A 22,989-nucleotide genomic window follows, 5' to 3' on the forward strand; every position below is an offset into this window, starting at 1 on the left:
TGTGTGTGTAGTAACAGTGTGTATCTCTCCTCTGCAGTGTGTAGTTGTATTGTTGGACAGTGTGTGTGTGCGTGTGTGTGTGTGTGTGTAGTAACAGTGTGTATCTCTCCTCTGCAGTGTGTAGTTGTATCGTTGGACAGTGTGTGTGCCGGGTTGATCCTGTGTTGTGTAGCGGTGGAGTGTGTGTGTCTCTCTCAGCGCTTCTTCCCCGAACTCATCAACTTCCTGCTGGGGCTCCTACACCTGGCTGTACCCTCACACACCTGTACAGGTAACACACACACCTCACTGTACCCTCACACGCCTGTACAGGTAACACACACACACCTCACTGTACCCTTACACACACACTTTTCACTGTACCCTCACCCTGTATGTGTGTGTGTGTGTGTGTGTGTGTGTGTGTGTGTGTGTGTGTGTGTGTAGATTACACGCTGGTTCCTCCCTTCAGGCAGCAGAGTAAGTGTGCTGAGCTGCTGTTGGTGTGTGATGGTGAATCTGCTCACAGCTGGAAGAGGAAACACATCCCACTCACATCTGTACCAACAACTCAAACACCACTAAAGAGTGATCACTACAGGTACACACACACACACACACCACTACAGGTACACACACACACATCTGTACCAACGACTCAAACACCACTAAAGAGTGATCACTACAGGTACACACACACACACACACCACTACAGGCACAGACACACACACACACACCACATGTACACACACTCACATCTGTACCAACGACTCAAACACCACTAAAGAGTGATCACTACAGGTACACACACACACACACACACACCACTACAGGCACACACACACACACACACACCACATGTACACACACTCACATCTGTACCAACAACTCAAACACCACTAAAGAGTGATCACTACAGGTACACACACACACACACACACACACACACACCACTACAGGCACACACACACACACACACACCACATGTACACACACTCACATCTGTACCAACGACTCAAACACCACTAAAGAGTGATCACTACAGGTACACACACACACACACACACACCACTACAGGCACACACACACACACACACACCACATGTACACACACTCACATCTGTACCAACGACTCAAACACCACTAAAGAGTGATCACTACAGGTACACACACACACACACACACACCACTACAGGCACACACACACACACACACACACCACATGTACACACACTCACATCTGTACCAACAACTCAAACACCACTAAAGAGTGATCACTACAGGTGCACACACACACACACACACACACACACACACACACACACACACCACTACAGGTGCACACACACACACACACACACCACATGTACACACACTCATATCTGTACCAACGACTCAAACACCACTGGAGAGAGATCACTACAGGTACACACACACACACACACACACACACACACACACCACTACAGGTACACTCACACACCTTTTTAGTAAATGTTGTTTTGTTTGTATGAATAATTCTGTATTTGAATCTATGATATTTTTATTTGAATGTGTGTATGTGGGAACGTCAGTGAAAATATGAGAGCATGGTGATGTAGCAGGTTGTCTTGGTGATGTAGCAGGTTGTCATGGTGATGTGTTGTTGCAGGTTATCGATGGTGTACGTGTGTTTGGATTTAGTAAAGAGACTCACACAGCTTTATCGACAACTTCCCTCATACCATCACATCTTCCATCCAATCAGAGCGCTCCTCACTAAACATCTTCCTGTTACACGTTACCCAGCAGCACTGCAGGTGAGTCACGTCTTTCACAGTGGTGCTTTACACCAACACCACCAGAACCAACAACCTCACTGGTGTGTGTGTGTGTGTGTGTGTGTGTGTGTGTGTGTGTGTAGGAGCTGCACAGAGAGATTCTGGAGGCCCTGTCAGAAACGGTATCCCAGCATGCACCTCTGGTGTTTGATAAGAAGAAACCAATCCCTCTAAAACTACTGGAACCCAAACTAGTGCAAGTGTGAGTAAACAAACAACACTGTAATACACACACATACACCTACACACATCATGCACACACACACACATACACACACAGTGAAATCATATTAACTGTAACAATCTGAGTGTGTGTACATATACAGTGTGTCACAAAAGTGAGTACACCCCTCACATTTCTGCAGATATTTAAGTATATCTTTTCATGGGACAACACTGACAAAATGACACTTTGACACAATGAAAAGTAGTCTGTGTGCAGCTTATATAACAGTGTAAATTTATTCTTCCCTCAAAATAACTCAATATACAGCCATTAATGTCTAAACCACCGGCAACAAAAGTGAGTACACCCCTTAGTGAAAGTTCCTGAATTGTCAATATTTTGTGTGGCCACCATTATTTCCCAGAACTGCCTTAACTCTCCTGGGCATGGAGTTTACCAGAGCTTCACAGGTTGCCACTGGAATGCTTTTCCACTCCTCCATGACGACATCACGGAGCTGGCGGATATTCGAGACTTTGCGCTCCTCCACCTTCCGCTTGAGGATGCCCCAAAGATGTTCTATTGGGTTTAGGTCTGGAGACATGCTTGGCCAGTCCATCACCTTTACCCTCAGCCTCTTCAATAAAGCAGTGGTCGTCTTAGAGGTGTGTTTGGGGTCATTATCATGCTGGAACACTGCCCTGCGACCCAGTTTCCGGAGGGAGGGGATCATGCTCTGCTTCAGTATTTCACAGTACATATTGGAGTTCATGTGTCCCTCAATGAAATGTAACTCCCCAACACCTGCTGCACTCATGCAGCCCCAGACCATGGCATTCCCACCACCATGCTTGACTGTAGGCATGACACACTTATCTTTGTACTCCTCACCTGATTGCTGCCACACATGCTTGAGACCATCTGAACCAAACAAATTAATCTTGGTCTCATCAGACCATAGGACATGGTTCCAGTAATCCATGTCCTTTGTTGACATGTCTTCAGCAAACTGTTTGTTGGCTTTCTTGTGTAGAGACTTCAGAAGAGGCTTCCTTCTGGGGTGACAGCCATGCAGACCAATTTGATGTAGTGTGCGGCGTATGGTCTGAGCACTGACAGGCTGACCCCCCACCTTTTCAATCTCTGCAGCAATGCTGACAGCACTCCTGCGCCTATCTTTCAAAGACAGCAGTTGGATGTGACGCTGAGCACGTGCACTCAGCTTCTTTGGACGACCGACGCGAGGTCTGTTCTGAGTGGACCCTGCTCTTTTAAAACGCTGGATGATCTTGGCCACTGTGCTGCAGCTCAGTTTCAGGGTGTTGGCAATCTTCTTGTAGCCTTGGCCATCTTCATGTAGCGCAACAATTCGTCTTTTAAGATCCACAGAGAGTTCTTTGCCATGAGGTGCCATGTTGGAACTTTCAGTGACCAGTATGAGAGAGTGTGAGAGCTGTACTACTAAATTAAACACACCTGCTCCCTATGCACACCTGAGACCTAGTAACACTAACAAATCACATGACATTTTGGAGGGAAAATGACAAGCAGTGCTCAATTTGGACATTTAGGGGTGTAGTCTCTTAGGGGTGTACTCACTTTTGTTGCCAGTGGTTTAGACATTAATGGCTGTATATTGAGTTATTTTGAGGGAAGAATAAATTTACACTGTTATATAAGCTGCACACAGACTACTTTTCATTGTGTCAAAGTGTCATTTTGCCAGTGTTGTCCCATGAAAAGATATACTTAAATATCTGCAGAAATGTGAGGGGTGTACTCACTTTTGTGATACACTGTATGTGATGTGTGTGTATACAGTATATATATATATGGTATGTGTGTGTATATTTTGTGTTGGTGTATACTTGGTGTGTGTGTTATGTGTGTATACAGTGGGGCCAAAAAGTATTTAGTCAGCCACTGATTGTGCAGGTTCTCCTACTTAGAAAGATGAGAGAGGTCTGTAATTTTCATCATAGCTACACTTCAACTATGAGAGACAAAATGAGAAAAAAAAATCCAGGAAATCACATTGTAGGATTTTTAAAGAATTTATTTGTAAATTATGGTGGAAAATAAGTATTTGGTCACCCACAAACAAGCAAGATTTCTGGCTCTCACAGACCTGTAACTTCTTCTTTAAGAAGCTCTTCTGTCCTCCACTCGTTACCTGTATTAATGGCACCTGTTTGACCTCGTTATCTGTATAAAAGACACCTGTCCACAGCCTCAAACAGTCAGACTCCAAACTCAACCATGGCCAAGACCAAAGAGCTGTCGAAGGACACCAGGAAGAAAATTGTAGACCTGCACCAGGCTGGGAAGAGTGAATCTACAATAGGCAAGCAGGTCGGTGTGAATAAATCAACTGTGGGAGCAAATGTAAGAAAATGAAAGACATACAAGACCAGATAATCTCCCTCGATCTCGTGGGGTCAAAATGACCATGAGAACGGTGAGCAAAAATGCCAGAACTACACGGAGGGACCTGATGAATGACCTGCAGAGAGCTGGGACCAAAGTAACAAAGGCTACCATCAGTAACACACTACGCCGAGAGGGACTCAAATCCTGCAGTGCCAGGCGTGTCCCCCTGCTTAAGCCAGTACATGTCCAGGCCCGTCTGAAGTTTGCCAGAGAGCATATGGATGATCCAGAAGAGGATTGGGAGAATATCATGTGGTCAGATGAAACCAAAATGGAACTTTTTGGTAAAAACTCAACTCGTCATGTTTGGAGGAAGCAGAAGAACCCAAGAACACCATACCTACTGTGAAGCATGGGGGTGGAAACATCGTGCTTTGGGGCTGTTTTTCTGCAAAGGGGACAGGACGACTGATCCGTGTTAAGGGAAGAATGAACGGAGCCATGTATCGTGAGATTTTAAGCCAAAACCTCCTTCCATCAGTGAGAGCATTGAAGATGGAACGTGGCTGGGTCTTCCAGCATCACAATGATCCCAAACACACCACTCGGGCAACGAAGCAGTGGCTCCGTAAAAAGCATTTCAAGGTCCTGGAGTGGCCTAGCCAGTCTCCAGAACTCAACCCCATAGAAAATTTGTGGAGTCCGTGTTGGCCAGCGACAGCCCCAAAACATCACTGCTCTAGAGGAGATCTGCATGGAGGAATGGGCCAAAATAGCAGCTACAGTGTGTGCAGACCTGGTGAAGACTTACAGGAAACGTTTCACCTCTGTCATTGCCAACAAAGGTCATGTTACAAAGTATTGAGCTGAACTTTTGTTATTGACCAAATACTTATTTTCCACCATAATTTACAAATAAATTCTTTAAAAATCCTACAATGTGATTTCCTGGATTTTTTTTTCTCATTTTGTCTCTCATAGTTGAAGTGTAGCTATGATGAAAATTACAGACCTCTCTCATCTTTCTAAGTAGGAGAACCTGCACAATCAGGGGCTGACTAAATACTTTTTGACCCCACTGTATATGTGGTGTGTGTGTGTATTTTGTGTTGGTGTATACTTGATGTGTGTGTGTGTGTTTATATGTGATGTGTGTGCAGGTTGGATCACGGGAGGAAGAGAGGAGGGACGAGGGAGGAGCGCGAGCAGGAGAAACTCAAACACAAAGTGAAGAAAGAATTTAAAGGAGCTCTGAGAGAGATCAGGAAAGATTCACGATTCCTCGCTCACACCAAACTCACCGACACACTCAACAGGTCAGAACACACCCCACACCCACCCCACACCCACACCCACCCCACACCCACACAGGTCACATCACTTCGCTGTCTGTCTAAATGCATTGTTATAATAGTGTGTGTGTGTGTGTGTCAGGGATGCGGAGAGGAAGAGGAAGGTGAAGGAGCTGTATGGCAGTTTGGCCACTCAGGAGGGAGAGTGGAAAGCACTAAAGATGAGAAAGAGGAAGTGATGTAACAATGTAAACGCTGCTTCCTGTTGGTTCAGTCGGTGCTGATGAGATTGTTTTGATTTTGTGTAACAGAAACTGTTTGTAAAATATAAAATAAATCTGATCCGTCTGAGGCGTCTCGTTCCTACAGAACTGAGTTTTAATTCCTGTCATTTTACAGCAGAACCCCCCATCACAACCCCCCCCCACCCCACCCCTTCCCGATCACAAACCCCCAGATCACAAATTTCCAGATGTGAGGAAACATCTCAGTGTCCAGCAGCATCTGAGCTTCAGTGCTGCTCCATAATCAGTCCCACCAGGAACTCGGGAGCGTCTCTCGCTGTTGCTCAATAAAATGCTTGATGTTGTAGTGACTGGTCTCAAAACTTGCAGAAGGTGGATTGGCAGCTCTAACTATGTGTATGTTTCACAGGAACCTTCTAATCACTAGGCAAGTTCCTTCACCTCTGAGCTTTTACTGCCTCATAATAATTCATTTAATAAACTTTAAAAGTTTGTTTCTTGTCAGACGTGTTAAAACGTGTGGTGGTAAACGGCCACTTTATTAGGAACAGCTCTAAACCTCATGTTTGCATGAAGCTTTAAGTATTAGCATCCAAACAAAATCAAAACCGGGTTTTCTACAATCTGACTTGACTGTAAAAATGTAATTTTCAGGAGCTGCAGTGTTAAATATTAGTGTTAATATTTTATTATTATAGTAGAATTAGACCTGATGGAGGAGTGAACCTAAAGTGTTGCTTAAACTAGGCTTAGGGTTTTAAATGACTTTTAAAATGCAAGACCTTTAACCCTCTCAGCTCTGTGAGCTCTGTGTGATGGCTGATGCTGCACAAACAAGCTGGAATATTCAGAGAAACCCTTAATGATACTGCACACCCGTAGATGAATTTATAATAAATAAAGTCGTTCTGTCTGTCTGAACATGAACTGTAACTTTATCACAGTTGTTATTACTGCATTATTACATGAACACACACGTTTTCATCCCAGTGCACTCAAACCAAGCTTTATTAACATGATTATTATTATTTTTGGGGGTTACAGCAGATTTGGGGCAGTGTGTAGAGGAGGATTGAGGGGGTAACGTTAATCACAGCTCAGAGTTCAGATGAGGTTTCAGGGTTGGTGCTGATTAAAGGGACGAGGAGGAAGAGAATCAGGCTGAAGCTTCCACAGACGATGCGACGCTTTCTACAACATAAACAGGAAAGAGAAAATGATTTACACTCAAAACAACTGTTTAGTTTAACTGTTTATTCTTTATTCTAAAATTCGATACAAAGTCTGTATAAGTTGTGGATATTTGTTTTAAAAGTTCCCGAGTGCAGGGTGGGGTGTAAAATCTAACCTGAGGTGCCCTCTGTGGCGGAAATGCCCAGGCGTTTCTCCTCTCCCTCCAGCAGCTTCCTGTAGGTGGCGATCTCGGCGTCGAGCTTCAGTTTGATGTTCAGCAGCTCCTGGTAGTCGGACAGGTACCTGCTCATCTCCATCTTGGTTTCACACAGTTGGTTCTCGAGCTGAGCGATGATGTTTTCCAGGTTAGCCACTTTATCCAGATGTGTTAGCTCCATGTCATCCAGCTGCTGCTCCAGCGCTGCGTTTTTAGCCCTCAGAGCGTCGATCTGGCTCTGCAGCTCGGACACGTCGCTGCTCAGCGAGCTGATCTCCTGCTTCATGTTAACCAGTTTGCTCTCCTGCTTGGCCGCACTTTCTTTCAGCGTGTCGAATTTACCCTTGTACCATTTTTCAGCCTCCTGGACGTTGCGTGCTGCGACCGCCTCGATCTCTGCGCGGGTTCTACGCAGGTGAGCAGCTAAGTCAGGTCGTTCAGAGTCGACCTCCACCGTCACCTTGGACTCCTCGATCTGCTTCATCAGCTCGGCCACTTCCTCTGCATGAAGCTTTTTCAGGAACGCGATCTCGGCCACCAGTTGCTCCACACGCTTCTCCAGATCAGCTTTCTGCAGCGTGGCGTTATCCACATCCTCACGGAACTCACGCAGGATCATCTCAGCCTCCTCTGTACCACAAATAAATCAAGGAGAATTCTGAAGTCACTATTTATGAGGTGTTATGAGAATGCAATTTTATTTAAAATCTTTAACACTTTGTATCATAATAACAAACACAAACACTAGTTGTCACATGTTGATTGCTAGCTTAGTCACTATTTTTAACTGAGATGTTAACGCATGTTTTTGTTTCGTGTTAAAATGTTTGTTTTAAATCAGGTTGCTGCAGCTTTTACTTTTATTTAAGGATATGAAATCCCACCGATTTACCAGCAGGTGGCGGCAGAAACACACGTGTTTTTTTATTGAGCTGGTGACGCCTGCTGGTAAATCAGTAGAACTGCAGTTACTTCACTTACAGCTGCACTTTCCATTTATTAAAATATATGAATCACAAACAAAGTTTGGACGGGGTAGAAAGCAGGAAGTCATTTAGCCAATCCACCTTCTGCTATATTAATGAGGTGGAGAAAACATACTAAACATCTCAAAGCGACTGGAAGTTGGAAATGAACCCAGGTTCATGAACCCAGCACTCCTGTGTCACCTCCTCAAGAAAATACTGATAATAACAAAATATAAATGATTTTTTTAGTCCTGGGTTTGTAATTATATTTGTGATGCGTGTCTGGAGCTCACTTGACTTGTTAATGTTATGCACTCCATGTCTCCATGATCTCACCTTTAAGTGCAAGTTCTTCCTCCAGTTTGATGCTCCAGAGCTCAACTTCCTCCTCCAGATATCCTCTATCGATATCGACCGCGCCCTTCTCGGCCGTTAACGCAGCGATCAGATCTTTCAGTTCTTTAAATCTAGCCCCGTACTCCTCACCCAGGCCTCCCGGTCCAGCATGGTAGAGACCCTGCAGGTTCTGCAGTTCTTCTCTGAGTGCGGCGTTCCTCTGCTCCAGGGCCTGGACCTTCTCTATGTAGCCGGCGAAGCGAGCGTTCAGCACCTGCATCTCCTCCTTCTCGTTAGCATGATGCTGATGAAGCTCGGTGCCGATCTCTACCGCGCCCCCGCTCAACCCAGAGCGCCCCCGGGTGATGGAGGAGGACGTTCTGCAGCGGGACGGAGACGGACTCTGAACTCGCATCCTGCTAGAGCCGCTCACAGTTAGAGTCTTCTGACAATAAGAACTTCCTCTCATAGTGGTGGTTAGCTGATGTTAGCACTGTCACGTTGCTGGTGAACTAGCAGGTTGGATGTGAGCGCTGGAGGACGATTAGCGCTTTTATACAGCCGAGAAGAATCTAACAGAGGGGTCTGAAGGTTTCACACAACGCTGCTATTCTGTAAATTCAGATCATGATGCCACACTCCAGGCTCTCGAGTCTCATTAGCATTGAGGACCGTCACACCCATGTGTTACATAGCGACGTTAGCATGGGGAGAAGCTAATTTTATCTCCTCACTGAGAGGAACAAAAATAAAATAAATAATCGCTGGTATTAAAAATGATTTAGAATTTATCTATTATTTATTTAATTTTTTTTTTCTTGAGAAGAGTCATGAACGTTCCTCACTATCAGGAACTGAACGTCAGATTTTGGAAACTTTGATCATACATTACAAACCCACGCCCTGTTCACTACCTAGTGCACTATTTATCACCCCAGATAGTTTCCCAGCACATCAGAGAATTCTAACTTCATCCAGAATCACACCTCCCTCAGAACACTGCACTGGTCAGACTGGTCAGGTACAGAAACGTTCTGGAGAACATCCAGCGAACAGAGGATGTGATTTGAGACACATTCAAACTGGACTGAGGTGCAGACCCTCAGTCAGTTGTTTCCAAACACTGCATCTCATGGAGTCACCATGGAGCAGCACAGCTGGAAGTGTGAGTACTGGATCACAACAAGGTCCTGATGACCTGGGTTTGATTCTCGCCTCCTGTCATTGTCTAAGAGGAGTTTAGAATGTTCTCTCTACGTCCTCCCGTGTTTCCTCCAGTTACTTGGTTTCTCTCCCACCTCAATATCAAACATGCAGAAGGTGGATTGGCTGCCCTGAGCTGCCTCTGGATGTGTGTGAATGAGTGAATGTGCAACTCAAGCCTTTATTTGGTTTGGTGCTCTGTTAGTTGCTTCATTATAATAATCAGAGCTCTTGTATAGTTAATACATGATGCTAATTATAATGAAGCTAACCTGAGCAGCACTGTTTTCTCATCAACATTAACAGCAGGACGTATCTGTACAATAAACCCTCAGAAATAAACTTGAACCAGAGTGATTGGATGAATCGTCTCTCTGACACAAAGAGAAACATACTGAAGTAAACTGGCAGCTTTAAATGACTTCTGACCTTCTGATGTTTCCATCATGACGTTATTAAAGGTGAGAAAAAGAGAGCGAGGATGAAGAGGGATCAGAGTAACGACTTACTGATTCATTATTAATAATCACACAGTCACTCAGTAATCTCACACTGAAGTACTGAAATACAGGACGGGACAGCAGCTCCGTCCTCGAACATTTCCTCTAACCTACCCGGGAGAACCCTGGAGAACCATCAGGAACAAGGAATCACTAACATGGAGATCGCAATGTGTGACTGAAATTAATGAGTGAATGATTGTGTGAGTGAGTGAATAAGTTAGTAGATGGGTGAGTGGGTAAATGGGTGAGTGTGAGAGTGAGTGAAATAATCAGGTTTCTTATGGTGACACCACATAATGTCTGAGTCCCGTCACTGATTAAGAGGAACTTCTGCCACATCCCCAAAATTAGATGGTGGATGATTTTGGGTAGGTCTGTATAGATGGTTTCCTTATTCTGGAGTGTGTGTGTGTGTGTGTGTGTGAAGATGAAGCTTGGGTGTGGAATTCAGTACTGTGGTTATAATGAACAGCAGTGCTGGTGTTAGTCACTCGTAAAGTAAATTACATTCACAACTAAAAAATCGATCAAAACTAAAATAAAAATAACATCTTAAAAATAACATAATGTAAAAAACCAAAGTTGTATCAGAATAAGTTTAATCTAAAAGTGTGTCGATCTGTGTCTCTAAAAACTGAACCACACACACACAGGAAACACAAAATCTACACTACACTTCTGTGGAGGGTTGTGGTGTTTGTTGTTGTGGTGTTGTGGTTTGTTGTTGTTAGTGTGATTGTTGTTGTGTTTGTTGTTTTTGTTGTTGTTGTGTTTGTTGTGGTGTTTGTTGTTAGTGTGATTGTAGTTAAATCACAGTAATAGTTTGTGGACGGTGTGTTCTGTAGATAAGCTCTATGTAAATAATAAAGTTCTGTTATTCTGTGCAGTGCTGTTAGGTGCAGCAGGAGCAGCTGGAAGATTTTGCATTTTCGTGTTAAAACTTGATATAAACGCTGTAAAACAGCAGACATGTTGAGCACCATCATTACAAATGGCTTGTAGACCTGTTTGGGGTTATTCCTGCCCTGCGCCCAGTGTTTACCGGTGGACCCGCCGCGACTTTGACCAGGATGAAGCGCTTGGTGAAAATAAAATAATGAATGTTTTATAGTTGTGGTAAAAAATACAACTAAATACAAATGTGTTTATTAAATTTTAGTTAAAAATGACCAACTTACAGAATTTAACCAGGATGCTCAAACTTTCGTGCAGGACCGAATCTGAGGATTTAGAAACAAATAGCTTTGTATTTTAAAAGTAGTGCACTAGATAGGGTGCAGCGCTAAGTTTATTTCACCCTATATAGGTTTGCTATGTAGGGAGGAGGAAGATGTTTGGAATTCGTCCCTTTGTATTTTGCGGTCCAATGAGAAGGCAGCTGTGTTGTGCGATTGAAAGATGGCGGCGGCAGTGAGCAGTGAGTTAGGTGATTTGGTTGAGATTAAAAAGCAGCTTTATTCTATAATAATTCAGTGTAAAGAGAGAGGACTTACTCATAGTGTGAAATGGTGAGTAGGTTGTACATAATTACCAACTTTGTGCAATAACACAATATTAATATGTAATTACTACACCGGTAACATCATAACACTAACACTGTACTAGCTGTTAGCTTCACTGCTAACCAAGTCCTCAAACTAATAAATCCTCTCAGTGTTTCAGTTATTATTGTTTATAGTCTTTATATTTAGTGTAAATGTGTTGTATCAGTTCTGTTTTGACTGTGTAATATTAGTGTTTATGAGACTTTAGTGAGTATTTATTGGGTTTATATCAGTTAAGAGTTTCTGTCAGAATTTTCGCGCCTTTATTTTAACATTAAATCTAAATCTGATTCTCCTCAGTGTAGCGCGTGAATGTTGTGACCCAGTGGTTCAGGTGCTGGACCAGTAATCAGAAGGTCGCTGGTTCAAGCCCCACCACTGACAGGTTGTTGGGCCCCTAAGCAAGGCCCTTAACCCTCAATAGCTCAGACTGTATGCTGTCACAGTACTGTAAGTCACTCTAGATGAAATCGTCTCCTAAATGCTGAAAATGTAAATGTACTGCAGATACTCTGACAGGGAAACTACAGCACTGCAGCCTAGGACAGTGGGGAAAGTGACGTCACACCCTGACTGGCTGCTGTGTTCCCAGTGTCTCTAGCAGCCCCCCCCCCCCCCCCCCCCCCTTCCCAGCAGGATTTACACTGTGTGTGATTTTACTGCCTTATAAAACTTATTACATGCCTGGCTCGGTGGGTAGCACTGTCGCCTCACAGCAAGAAGGTCTTGGGTTCGATCCCCAGGTGGGGCGGTCCAGGTCCTTTCTGTGTGGAGTTTGCATGTTCTCCCCGTGTCTGTGTGGGTTTCCTCCGGGAGCTCCGGTTTCCTCCCACAGTACAGAGGCGTGTAAGTGAGCTGAACTGGAGAAACTAAATAGTTCATGACTGTGTTTGATATTAAACCTGAACTGATGAATTATGGGTAAGCAGTAACGACCCGTCCTGTCATGAATGAACATGAACATCACAAAATAAATACATTCATAAATATTACCTGCCTCATTATTCAGAAATATTTGATCTGATTTTATATGACACACTGAGTGATATCGTGTGAATCAGTGTCTGATTATTTAATCAGATTCTATAACATCAGACCTGCGAACACAGCGCCATTATGGCAGCAACGTTACACCCAAGTAAATCCACATTTAAAAGGTGGTTAAAGAGGAGAAGATGGAATGCTATTCTCTGTAGATAACATGAGAAATTAAGGATCTATGAGCATCTCTGCTATCTGCTAACCAGTGTTTATTGTTTTAAATTAATGAGAGTAATTAAAGTTAGGAACTTAACATCACAGTGTTCCATACAGCAGTGTTATGTTTTTCCTCTGCCATGATTATCTCTTATCATCTAAACTTCTTAATAATTGTGTGTGTGTGTGTGTGTGTGTGTGTGTGTGTGTGTGTGTGTGTGTGCGTGTGCGTGTGCGTGTGCGTGTGCGTGTTTGTGTTTGTGTGTGTGTGTGTGTGTGTGTGTGCGTGTGCGCAGGGCATCAGAGCTGGCATTTTCACTGGATCCTCTCCCCCTGAGTGAGATTCCTCCTGCACCACAGCTCACTGAGGTCAGTGTGTTTATTATTAACGTGTGATGTAAACTGTGAGGAGCAGGATGGAGAGGCTCATGCAGGCGGAACACACCTACACCAAACCTCCAGTACTGTGGAGGTCATGAGCATCACTACTCACTGCAGTGTTAAACTCACCTGTGTGATCCACTGATTCATGAATCTCATGTACAGACTGATCTTGTTTCAGTGGTGTTGCAGCTTTAGCCTCGACCTTTCATACATCATTACCAACCAGTCACGTCACTGCAGGCGTGATCAGAGAGTTCCAGCAGTTCTGGTACTGAAAATGACTCTGCAGAGTTTCCCTGCCTCGCCCTTCACCTGGAACATTCACCTGACTGTCCAGGCTGTGGACACCATGACCAGCACTAACATAAAGCATAAAGATTTTGATCTTGTGTTTAGGACGAGGCTCAGGATCTGGATGCGCTGTGTTTAGCGAAGTCGTATTTTGATCTGAAGGAGTACGACCGTGCTGCGTATTTCCTACGAGGATGTCGCAGTCAGAAAGCGTACTTTCTCTACATGTACTCACGCTACCTGGTGAGAGAAACACACACTGTCTGTGTTTATGTACCCACTGTGTGTGTGAGGTGTTAAACTGTTTTCCTGTTGCAGTCAGGAGAAAAGAAGAAGGATGACGAGACAGTGGACAGTCTGGGTGAGATTTCCTCTAGTTCATTATTTATGTTACTGTAATCTGATGTAAGTGCATTACAGTTTATATGCTGAGTAAAGGTTCCTGTTTGATACACAGTGTAAACTGATTAGTGACCTGAGATGACTGCAATCACAGTTAAATCACATGGTCTAATGCTAATGCAGACGTTAATACTGGATGAAGCCTGGTAGCTTCTATGGATTGAATACATTTGATGAAAGTGTGTGTATGTGTAGGTCCTCTGGAGAAAGGTCAGGTGAGGAATGAAGCTCTGAGAGAACTGAGAGTGGAGCTCAGCAAGAAGCACTCTGCTGGTGAACTGGACGGATTTACTCTCTACCTGTAATCACACACACACACACACACACACACACACTAGGGTTGGGCGGTATGACAGTATTACTGTATACCGCGGTATTTAAAAATGGTGACGGTATTTTTTAAATGTGAAGCGCCAAATTTCTGCTTCAGGTTTACCCTGAAAACTGAGACTTTAGGACATGCGATAATCCACAGTAAGGGAGGGGTGGGAGGGGTGGGAGGGGTAGGCGGTTGGAGCTCACTGATTGGCTGTAAGGTGTGTAAGGTGTTAACACAGAGAGACGAGTGAAGAGCCACACTGGCTAGCGTTAGCTGTGAGCTAACAAGCAGAAACTGAATAACGGCTCGTCTTTTAATTTTTCAAAATCAACATTTTTTATCAGTTCAACCGGAAATGAACACAAGCGCGTGCATGCGCGGACATGTACTTATTTACTAAATATATCTTCAGTGTAAATCGAGCACAAGCGTTGAGAAAAAGGAGCAAACAGTAATAATAACGTTACGCCCAATCCACTGTTCTGACTCTCGTCTGCCATAGATTTTCCTGCCTATGTAAGAACTATTTTTTCATAAATAAAAGCGCTATATTAAGAAAAAAGAACGTCTTACCTGTCGTGTAATGTGAATTATAAAATATATTGTCTGGCCCTTTATGAATGTTAAGCGCACTATAGGGCGTAGGGAGCGAGTGTGTAGGGAAGAGATCGGATTTGTACCGTTTCCGTGCTCGTGTTTTGCACTGAGCTTGTGTGATATTTAAAGTAGAGTTCTCGTTAACCACTCAAATGTTTGGACTTTGAATTATTTTAACATTATTTTACATCACCGTCATCGCAGCATGAACATTTACATTCATATTTTTTGTTACGGTATAGAACTTAATTGTGGATTACAGGCAGAACTAATCGTACACGTTCATACACTGTTAAGAAATATCTGTAACTCTAAACTAAGCAGTGAAATATATTGAAGTGTGTAGCTGCTATTATTCTGTTTTGTGTGGGCAGAGAGAGATTACAATGCCAAAATGTTATGTGTTAATGTTTGTGTTAAAGTGTAATTGATACACATGCATTTATACTTATGCGTATTTATTATAGATCAGATAAGATAAGCAATGTTTATACCGTATACCGCGGTATTTCCTGAAGACGGTATGACGGTATGAAAATCGGCAATATCGCCCAACCCTACTCTGATGATACCTGGAGGTTCTGGAGCTGTTGTAGATGATTTCTCAGTAGTGAATGTGAACTTTATTCTGCTCCTTTATTTAAACATGTATACACATGAAACCCTGAGCCTACAATTACTGATGAGATGTGTGTGTAGGTACGGTGTGGTGTTGAGGAAGCTGGATCTGATGAAGGAAGCTGTAGCAGTGTTTGTGGAAGCCACTCACATTCTCCCTCTGCACTGGGGAGCCTGGCTCGAGCTCTGTAACCTCATCACCAACATCGACATGGTACACTCTCAACACTACACACACTCAACACTACACACCCTGTCAGCTCTCACTGGGTGACTAAGTATTGTTACATGTTATTAGGTACGATCTAAATGATCTGTGTTAATCTAGTCTGTTCACTGCTGGATTTATTCACATGAACAGTTCCTGAGTAACAGTGCACATGTGGTGTGTGTCTCTCTGTGTGCAGTTAAAGTCTCTGTCTCTGCCTGATTGCTGGGTGAGGGATTTCTTCATGGCTCACATGTACACAGAGCTGCAGATGATTAAGGAGGCGCTGCAGAAGTACCAGAGTCTGATGGAGGCCGGATTCTCCAAGAGCACCTACATCATCTCACAGATCGCCGTAGCCTACCACAACATCCGAGGTGTGGAACCTTACGGCACTAATAAATTAATAAAAAGAACCATATTAAAACACTAATAACCACTTCTTAAAAATGGAGTGTGGTAATGCTTTATTTATCTTTAATTCTGAGCTACCTTAACAAAAAAAACTAACTTTGTTGTTTTAAAACTCTGTTGTATTCGCCCAAATCAGGACAACCAGGCTGTAAATCAGAGTTAGGGTTAGTGAAATCACAGCTCCTTAAATAAAATCCTTCAGTCGCAGGTTACAGTTACACACACACCTGCATATCTAACATTATTAGTGTCGTCAGAGTTAAACTGATTATTCTGAACAGCTCAAAATAAGTAAATAAATAAAAAGAGAGCTAACGCTGAGACCCAGTTACATCTGTACACTACTCATCTAAATCTCTCCTCTCTGTCTAATGCCAGTATGTGTCAGAGATAATCTCGTCATATATTTACTGTGTTTGAGCTCATTTGCAGCCCCTCGCACTGTGAATGAGTCTGTATGATGAGCTTTAGCACGTGGTTCTAAGTGTTCTAGTGTCTGAGGCAGAACCTGTACACACAGAGTGGCAACACTGAGTGGTAATAACGTGTGTGTGTGTGTGTGAGCACAGATATTGACCAGGCGTTGGATCTGTTTAACGAGCTGCGTGAGCAGGATCCGTTCCGTATTGAGAACATGGACACGTTCTCGAACCTGCTGTATGTTCGGGTAAGAGCAGAAACTGTAAATGCTCCTCTGTTCACTGCATCTCATCCCAGCATGGCATCAACACCTTCAGCTTTTAATAATAGTGTGTGTTAAAGAGGGTAAAGATGGTGCCTGTACTAATGTGTGTGTATATAAATATATATATATATATATATATATACACAGTGGGGCCAAAAAGTATTTAGTCAGCCACTGATTGTGCAGGTTCTCCTACTTAGAAAGATGAGAGAGGTCTGTAATTTTCATCATAGCTACACTTCAACTATGAGAGACTAAATGAGAAAAAAAATCCAGGAAATCACATTGTAGGATTTTTAAAGAATTTATTTGTAAATTATGGTGGAAAATAAGTATTTGGTCAATAACAAAAGTTCAACTCAATACTTTGTAACATAACCTTTGTTGGCAATGACAGAGGTGAAACGTTTCCTGTAAGTCTTCACCAGGTCTGCACACACTGTAGCTGCTATTTTGGCCCATTCCTCCATGCAGATCTCCTCTAGAGCAGTGATGTTTTGGGGCTGTCGCTGGGCAACACGGACTCCACACATTTTCTATGGGGTTGAGTTCTGGAGACTGGCTAGGCCACTCCAGGACCTTGAAATGCTTTTTACGGAGCCACTCCTTCGTTGCCCGAGCGGTGTGTTTGGGACCATTGTCATGCTGGAAGACCCAGCCACGTTCCATCTTCAATGCTCTCACTGATGGAAGGAGGTTTTGGCTTAAAATCTCACGATACATGGCTCCGTTCATTCTTCCCTTAACACGGATCAGTCGTCCTGTCCCCTTTGCAGAAAAACAGCCCCAAAGCATGATGTTTCCACCCCCATGCTTCACAGTAGGTATGGTGTTCTTGGGTTCTTCTTCTTCCTCCAAACATGACGAGTTGAGTTTTTACCAAAAAGTTCCATTTTGGTTTCATCTGACCACATGATATTCTCCCAGTCCTCTCTGGATCATCCATATGCTCTCTGGCAAACTTCAGACGGGCCTGGACATGTACTGGCTTAAGCAGGGGGGCACGCCTGGCACTGCAGGATTTGAGTCCCTCTCGGTGTAGTGTGTTACTGATGGTAGCCTTTGTTACTTTGGTCCCAGCTCTCTGCAGGTCATTCATCAGGTCCCTCCGTGTAGTTCTGGGATTTTTGCTCACCGTTCTCATGATCATTTTGACCCCACGAGATCGAGGGAGATTATCAATGGTCTTGTATGTCTTCCATTTTCTTACAATTTCTCCCACAGTTGATTTATTCACACCGACCTGCTTGCCTATTGTAGATTCACTCTTCCCAGCCTGGTGCAGGTCTACAATTTTCTTCCTGGTGTCCTTCGACAGCTCTTTGGTCTTGGCCATGGTTGAGTTTGGAGTCTGACTGTTTGAGGCTGTGGACAGGTGTCTTTTATACAGATAACGAGGTCAAACAGGTGCCATTAATACAGGTAACGAGTGGAGGACAGAAGAGCTTCTTAAAGAAGAAGTTACAGGTCTGTGAGAGCCAGAAATCTTGCTTGTTTGTTATTGACCAAATACTTATTTTCCACCATAATTTACAAATAAATTCTTTAAAAATCCTACAATGTGATTTCCTGGATTTTTTTTCTCATTTTGTCTCTCATAGTTGAAGTGTAGCTATGATGAAAATTACAGACCTCTCTCATCTTTCTAAGTAGGAGAACCTGCACAATCAGTGGCTGACTAAATACTTTTTGACCCCACTGTATATATATATATATATATATATATATATATATATATATATATATATATATATATACAGTATATATACACATATACATATATATTCATATATATGTGTGTGTTTGTGTGTGTAGAGTATGAAACCAGAGCTGAGTTATCTTGCCCACAACCTGGTGGAGATCGACAAGTACAGAGTGGAGACCTGCTGCGTGATTGGTCTGTTCACACTTGCACAAATAAACACACTTCTAAAGGAACCGTTGCTAAAATATCCAGTGGTTGTAACATCCACATCTGGTTCATTTAGTCTGCAATATTGGAACAAGCGTTCTTACAAAGTTTGGCTTTATGTTTAGCTCTAATTAGAAGTTTCACAACCATTTAAATAAACATTATTTTTGTAGAGATTGGCTGTAGAGATGAATTGTGATTATTTGTGCAGGTAATTACTACAGCTTGCGCTCTCAGCATGAGAAGGCAGCTCTGTATTTTCAGAGGGCGCTAAAGTTAAACCCTCGCTGTCTGGGAGCCTGGACGCTGATGGGTCACGAGTACATGGAGATGAAGAACACATCAGCTGCTATACAGGCTTACAGGTACACCAAACCAGCACCTGACCACTTTAGAGTGAAAACAGAGCTGATGTAAAAGTGATGCCGCTCATTTAGAAAATCTAAATCTAATAAAAAAATAACCTGGTATCATCTTTAAATAGTTATAAGAAGTCAGTAATTAATTTTATTTGGTTTATATACTGTTTTTGATTCTTTGTTGCTGGTGTCTGTATTCTAGAGTCTGTATAGTTTGTGTGTTTGTGTGTTAGACATGCCATTGAGGTGAATAAGAGGGATTACCGGGCGTGGTACGGACTCGGACAGACCTATGAAATCCTTAAGATGCCCTTCTACTCTCTCTACTACTACAGGAAAGCTCACCAGCTCAGGTCTGTCTCTCTTTCTGTTCAATAACAGACTGAATCCTTCATGCCTACTGCACACAATTATTTTCAGTTTGTGGGTGCTAACATGAGCGGTGTGGTTTGGGAGAGACGATTAAAAACCTGCATCTTTAGAGCTGTGTAGCATTAAAGTTGGTATCTGAGTCAACCATGTGATATAGCTTTTCTAAAGTGTGTGTGTGTGTGTGTGTGTGTGTGTGTGTGTGTGTGTGTGTGTGTGTGTGTGTGTGTGTGTGTGTGTGTGTGTGTGTGTCAGGCCGAATGATTCCCGGATGCTGGTCGCTCTTGGAGAATGTTATGAAAAACTCTCACAGCAAGTAGAAGCTAAAAAGGTCAGAATGTGGTTCTGATTATCTGTTATTGATTATTACGGCTGTGTGGGTGGAGCTATAATCTGTGTGTGTGTGTGTGTGTGTGTGTGTGTGTGTTGCAGTGTTACTGGAGAGCGTATTCAGTGGGAGATGTAGAGAGGATGGCTCTACTCAAACTCGCCAAGTAAATGATTATTGTTTATTATTTATTTATTAATTGTATTTGTTTGTTATTGTGTGCTGTATTTCTATTTAATAATCATATGAATGTATATGTTATTAAATATATATTAATGATGTGTTTTGATGTTTAGACTTCATGAACAGTTGAATGAATCAGACGACGCAGCGCAGTGTTACATCATCTACATTCAGGACATTTTCTCCTGTGGGGTGAGTGTGAGTGTGTGTGAGTGTGTGTGTGAGTGTGTGTGTGTGTGTGTGTGTGTGTGTGTGTGTGTGGGAGTGTGTGTGTGTGTGTGTGTGTGTGTGTGTGTGTGTCTGATATTAATCAAGTTTCCCCTAAAATCACTGCTGTGTCTGTGTAGCAGTGAACCATGTACCCAAATCCCATCAGTTACAGATGTTATCTAGAGAACTCTGTTACACACCTGCATTAAACAGTCAACAGCTGGTTTACTTCACTGCTAATAATCCACCCTGACATCACTTCACCTGTGTGCTGGATAGTGTGTCTGAATCTTCTGTGATGATTTTGTCATTATTAAAATGAAAAGTCCTGCTCAAACTGTGTGTGTGTGTGTGTGTGTGTGTGTGTGTGTGTGTGTGTGTGTGTGTGTGTGTGTGTAGGAGCAGTTGGAGCATGCTGAGGTTAGTACAGCACTGCGCTATCTGGGTCAGTACTACCTTAGGAACAAACTGTATGATGAGGCGGCACTGTGCGCTCAACGCTGCTGCGACTACAACGACGTGAGTAACACACACACACACACACACACACACACACACACACACACACACACACACACTGAGCAGAATGAAAACAGTTATTAAAACAGGCCGGTGGTTCCGCTGACACCGCTCACCACCACCAGAAAGTTCAAACTGTCCAGATGAAAGTAGCATTTTGTACCGCTGTACCCGAAATTAGCATTTTATTACATTTGTTGTGTTGAAGGTGCTAGTGTGAGACTCTCCTCACCCAGCATGGGCAGGGTGCAACCAGCAGAGTTCCTGACAGTGCACAGAAGAGACATTATCCAAAAGCAGAAACAAAATGTACATTTGCAGCATTTAGCAGAAGCTTATCCAAAGCGACTTACACGAGCAATTGAGAGTTAAGGGTCTTGCTTAGGGGCCCAACAGTGGCAACTTGGCAGTGGTGGGGCTTGAACTGGCAACCTTTTGATTACTAGTTTAGTACCCTAACCTACTGCTGCCCACGGTAAAAGAGAAAAAGAACAACTTCTAAAGTATTACATTTTCCCCTGAGATTTGAATTATTACACTATATTCAAATACAGACACGTGTGTGTGTGTGTGTGTGTGTGTGTGTGTGTGTGTGTGTGCACAGGCTCGTGAGGAGGGGAAGTCGTTGCTGCGGCAGATTTCGACGATGCGTGAACAGGGAGAATCTTCGTCTGATCCAAATGTGTTCAACCCCCTCAGCAACACCACACACTCACACACCCTACAGAGTGTGTACAACAACACAACACCCATCAGGAGAGTATCACCCCTCGACCTGTCCTCTATCACACCCTGACTTACCCCGTCACATGGTGCATGATGGGACATGAACTCTATTCTTTCATCGAGTCTAACGTCAATCACAGCCGAACAAATAAATCTGCAGCTTCGTTTACTAAGCATTCTGTCTGTCTGTTACAAAGCTAGATAACCATTCAGTCATCATCACTGCAAATAAAATTCAGCCACCATCTGATCCAAATCCTTCCAGTCAAATGACCCAGTAAAACATGTTTTAGCAGTAATAGAGGAATGGGATTGGCACCACTTGCTTCATTTAAGCTCCACTTAAGTTCCACAGAGAGACTTTCGCTTTATTTTAAGAGATAAACTATCTGGACACCTTGTTTGTTGGACATCTTTTTGTTTTCCCAGGACTCATTAGTGTGGCGTCCTGGTTTATGGTTGTTATAGTTTTGGGTGTAAATAAGGATGCAGAAACCAGATGTTTCAGGTGCTAACCTCTGGTCATTTGTTACAGAATTCAAATTCAGAATTCTGAACATTTTATTTGTGGCTGTGATCAATAAACACCCGGTACACAAGTATGATTCTAAAAAGTAAAATTCTGGATATTTTTAGAGTGAGAAAAAAACCTGAAGTACTGTTCATTCATTAACTGCTTAGGTCAAGTCAGAGGGTCATGGTGGGTCCAGTGGCGCAAAGTAGGAACACACCCTGCACATTTGGGTTCTTTTGTGACCTCCTGAATGAATTGTTGATGTGTTCCAAGTTTTCTTCATTGCAGATAATGGCTCTCACTGTGGTTTGCTGGAGTCCCAGAGCCTTAGTAATGACTCTGTTTCACATCTGTATCTCTGTACGTGGCATCATGTGCTGCTTTACATTAGCAGGTTCTGTTTAAGTGATGTTCAGATTCAGCAGGTCTGGCAGTGGTTAGTGAAACTCAACCCAACTGTTAATTATATTTGGTTCATTGGTTGATTTATTAGCTAAGGGGGGCAATTACTCTTCCACACAGGGCCGGGTAGAACTAAACAGCATTTTATCTTCAATTAATAAAATCATTATTTGAAAAATAATCTTGTGTTTATTTGGGTTTTGATATTAAAAGTAGTTTAATGATGTGAAACATTTATGTTTTATTTAACTTCTGTTAATGTGCATCAAAAATGTCTCAACTTTCATCCTCAAAATTGAATAAATATAAAGAAACTCAGACAATTATTTTAGTGAAAGTGTAAATATTTCCACCCAAAACATCCAGAACATAAAAATATAAACAATTACAATGAAGTATAAAATGATTGTGAATAAAACACACAGTGTAACACACACACACACACACTTACTTTCTCCCAACATTTACTACTGGCATTAATCTGTATTACTGACTTGTATGTGCAGTGAGGTGATTAAAGCTTTAGAAACAATAA

The 22,989-nt window shown here is 42.8% G+C and overlaps 3 protein-coding genes across 3 annotated transcripts in view; 2 read left to right on the plus strand and 1 right to left on the minus strand.

Moving 5' to 3' along the window:
* The window catches only part of nop14 (NOP14 nucleolar protein homolog (yeast)), a 21,890-nt gene extending 15,891 nt beyond the window's left edge, over positions 1-5,999 (plus strand). Inside the window, exons 14-19 of the mRNA XM_063011740.1 lie at positions 118-271; positions 427-580; positions 1,632-1,779; positions 1,884-2,002; positions 5,497-5,652; positions 5,771-5,999. Coding sequence (XP_062867810.1) covers positions 118-271; positions 427-580; positions 1,632-1,779; positions 1,884-2,002; positions 5,497-5,652; positions 5,771-5,867 — 828 coding nt within the window. The 3' untranslated portion in view covers positions 5,868-5,999. The remainder of the gene's footprint in view (positions 1-117; positions 272-426; positions 581-1,631; positions 1,780-1,883; positions 2,003-5,496; positions 5,653-5,770) is intronic.
* An 871-nt stretch (positions 6,000-6,870) lies between these two features.
* On the minus strand, positions 6,871-9,036 carry LOC134330673 (vimentin). Its single transcript, XM_063011895.1, has 3 exons — positions 8,568-9,036; positions 7,222-7,893; positions 6,871-7,064 (listed from the first exon to the last, which is right to left on the minus strand). Exons 1-3 carry the CDS (start codon positions 9,034-9,036, stop codon positions 7,030-7,032), a joined length of 1,176 nt encoding a protein of 391 aa, XP_062867965.1. The 3' UTR covers positions 6,871-7,029.
* Positions 9,037-11,671: 2,635 nt separating this feature from the next.
* cdc23 (CDC23 (cell division cycle 23, yeast, homolog)) lies at positions 11,672-21,707 on the plus strand. The gene is made up of 16 exons (XM_063011059.1): positions 11,672-11,781; positions 13,311-13,383; positions 13,795-13,932; positions 14,008-14,050; positions 14,287-14,392; positions 15,707-15,839; positions 16,033-16,210; positions 16,817-16,914; positions 18,748-18,829; positions 19,056-19,209; positions 19,437-19,556; positions 19,828-19,903; positions 20,005-20,066; positions 20,197-20,275; positions 20,693-20,812; positions 21,417-21,707. Exons 1-16 carry the CDS (start codon positions 11,672-11,674, stop codon positions 21,606-21,608), a joined length of 1,764 nt encoding a protein of 587 aa, XP_062867129.1. The 3' UTR covers positions 21,609-21,707.
* The last annotated feature ends 1,282 nt before the right edge of the window (positions 21,708-22,989 follow it).

Source organism: Trichomycterus rosablanca, chromosome 16 (assembly GCF_030014385.1).
Source record: "Trichomycterus rosablanca isolate fTriRos1 chromosome 16, fTriRos1.hap1, whole genome shotgun sequence".
In the NCBI taxonomy this organism is placed as follows: domain Eukaryota; kingdom Metazoa; phylum Chordata; class Actinopteri; order Siluriformes; family Trichomycteridae; genus Trichomycterus; species Trichomycterus rosablanca.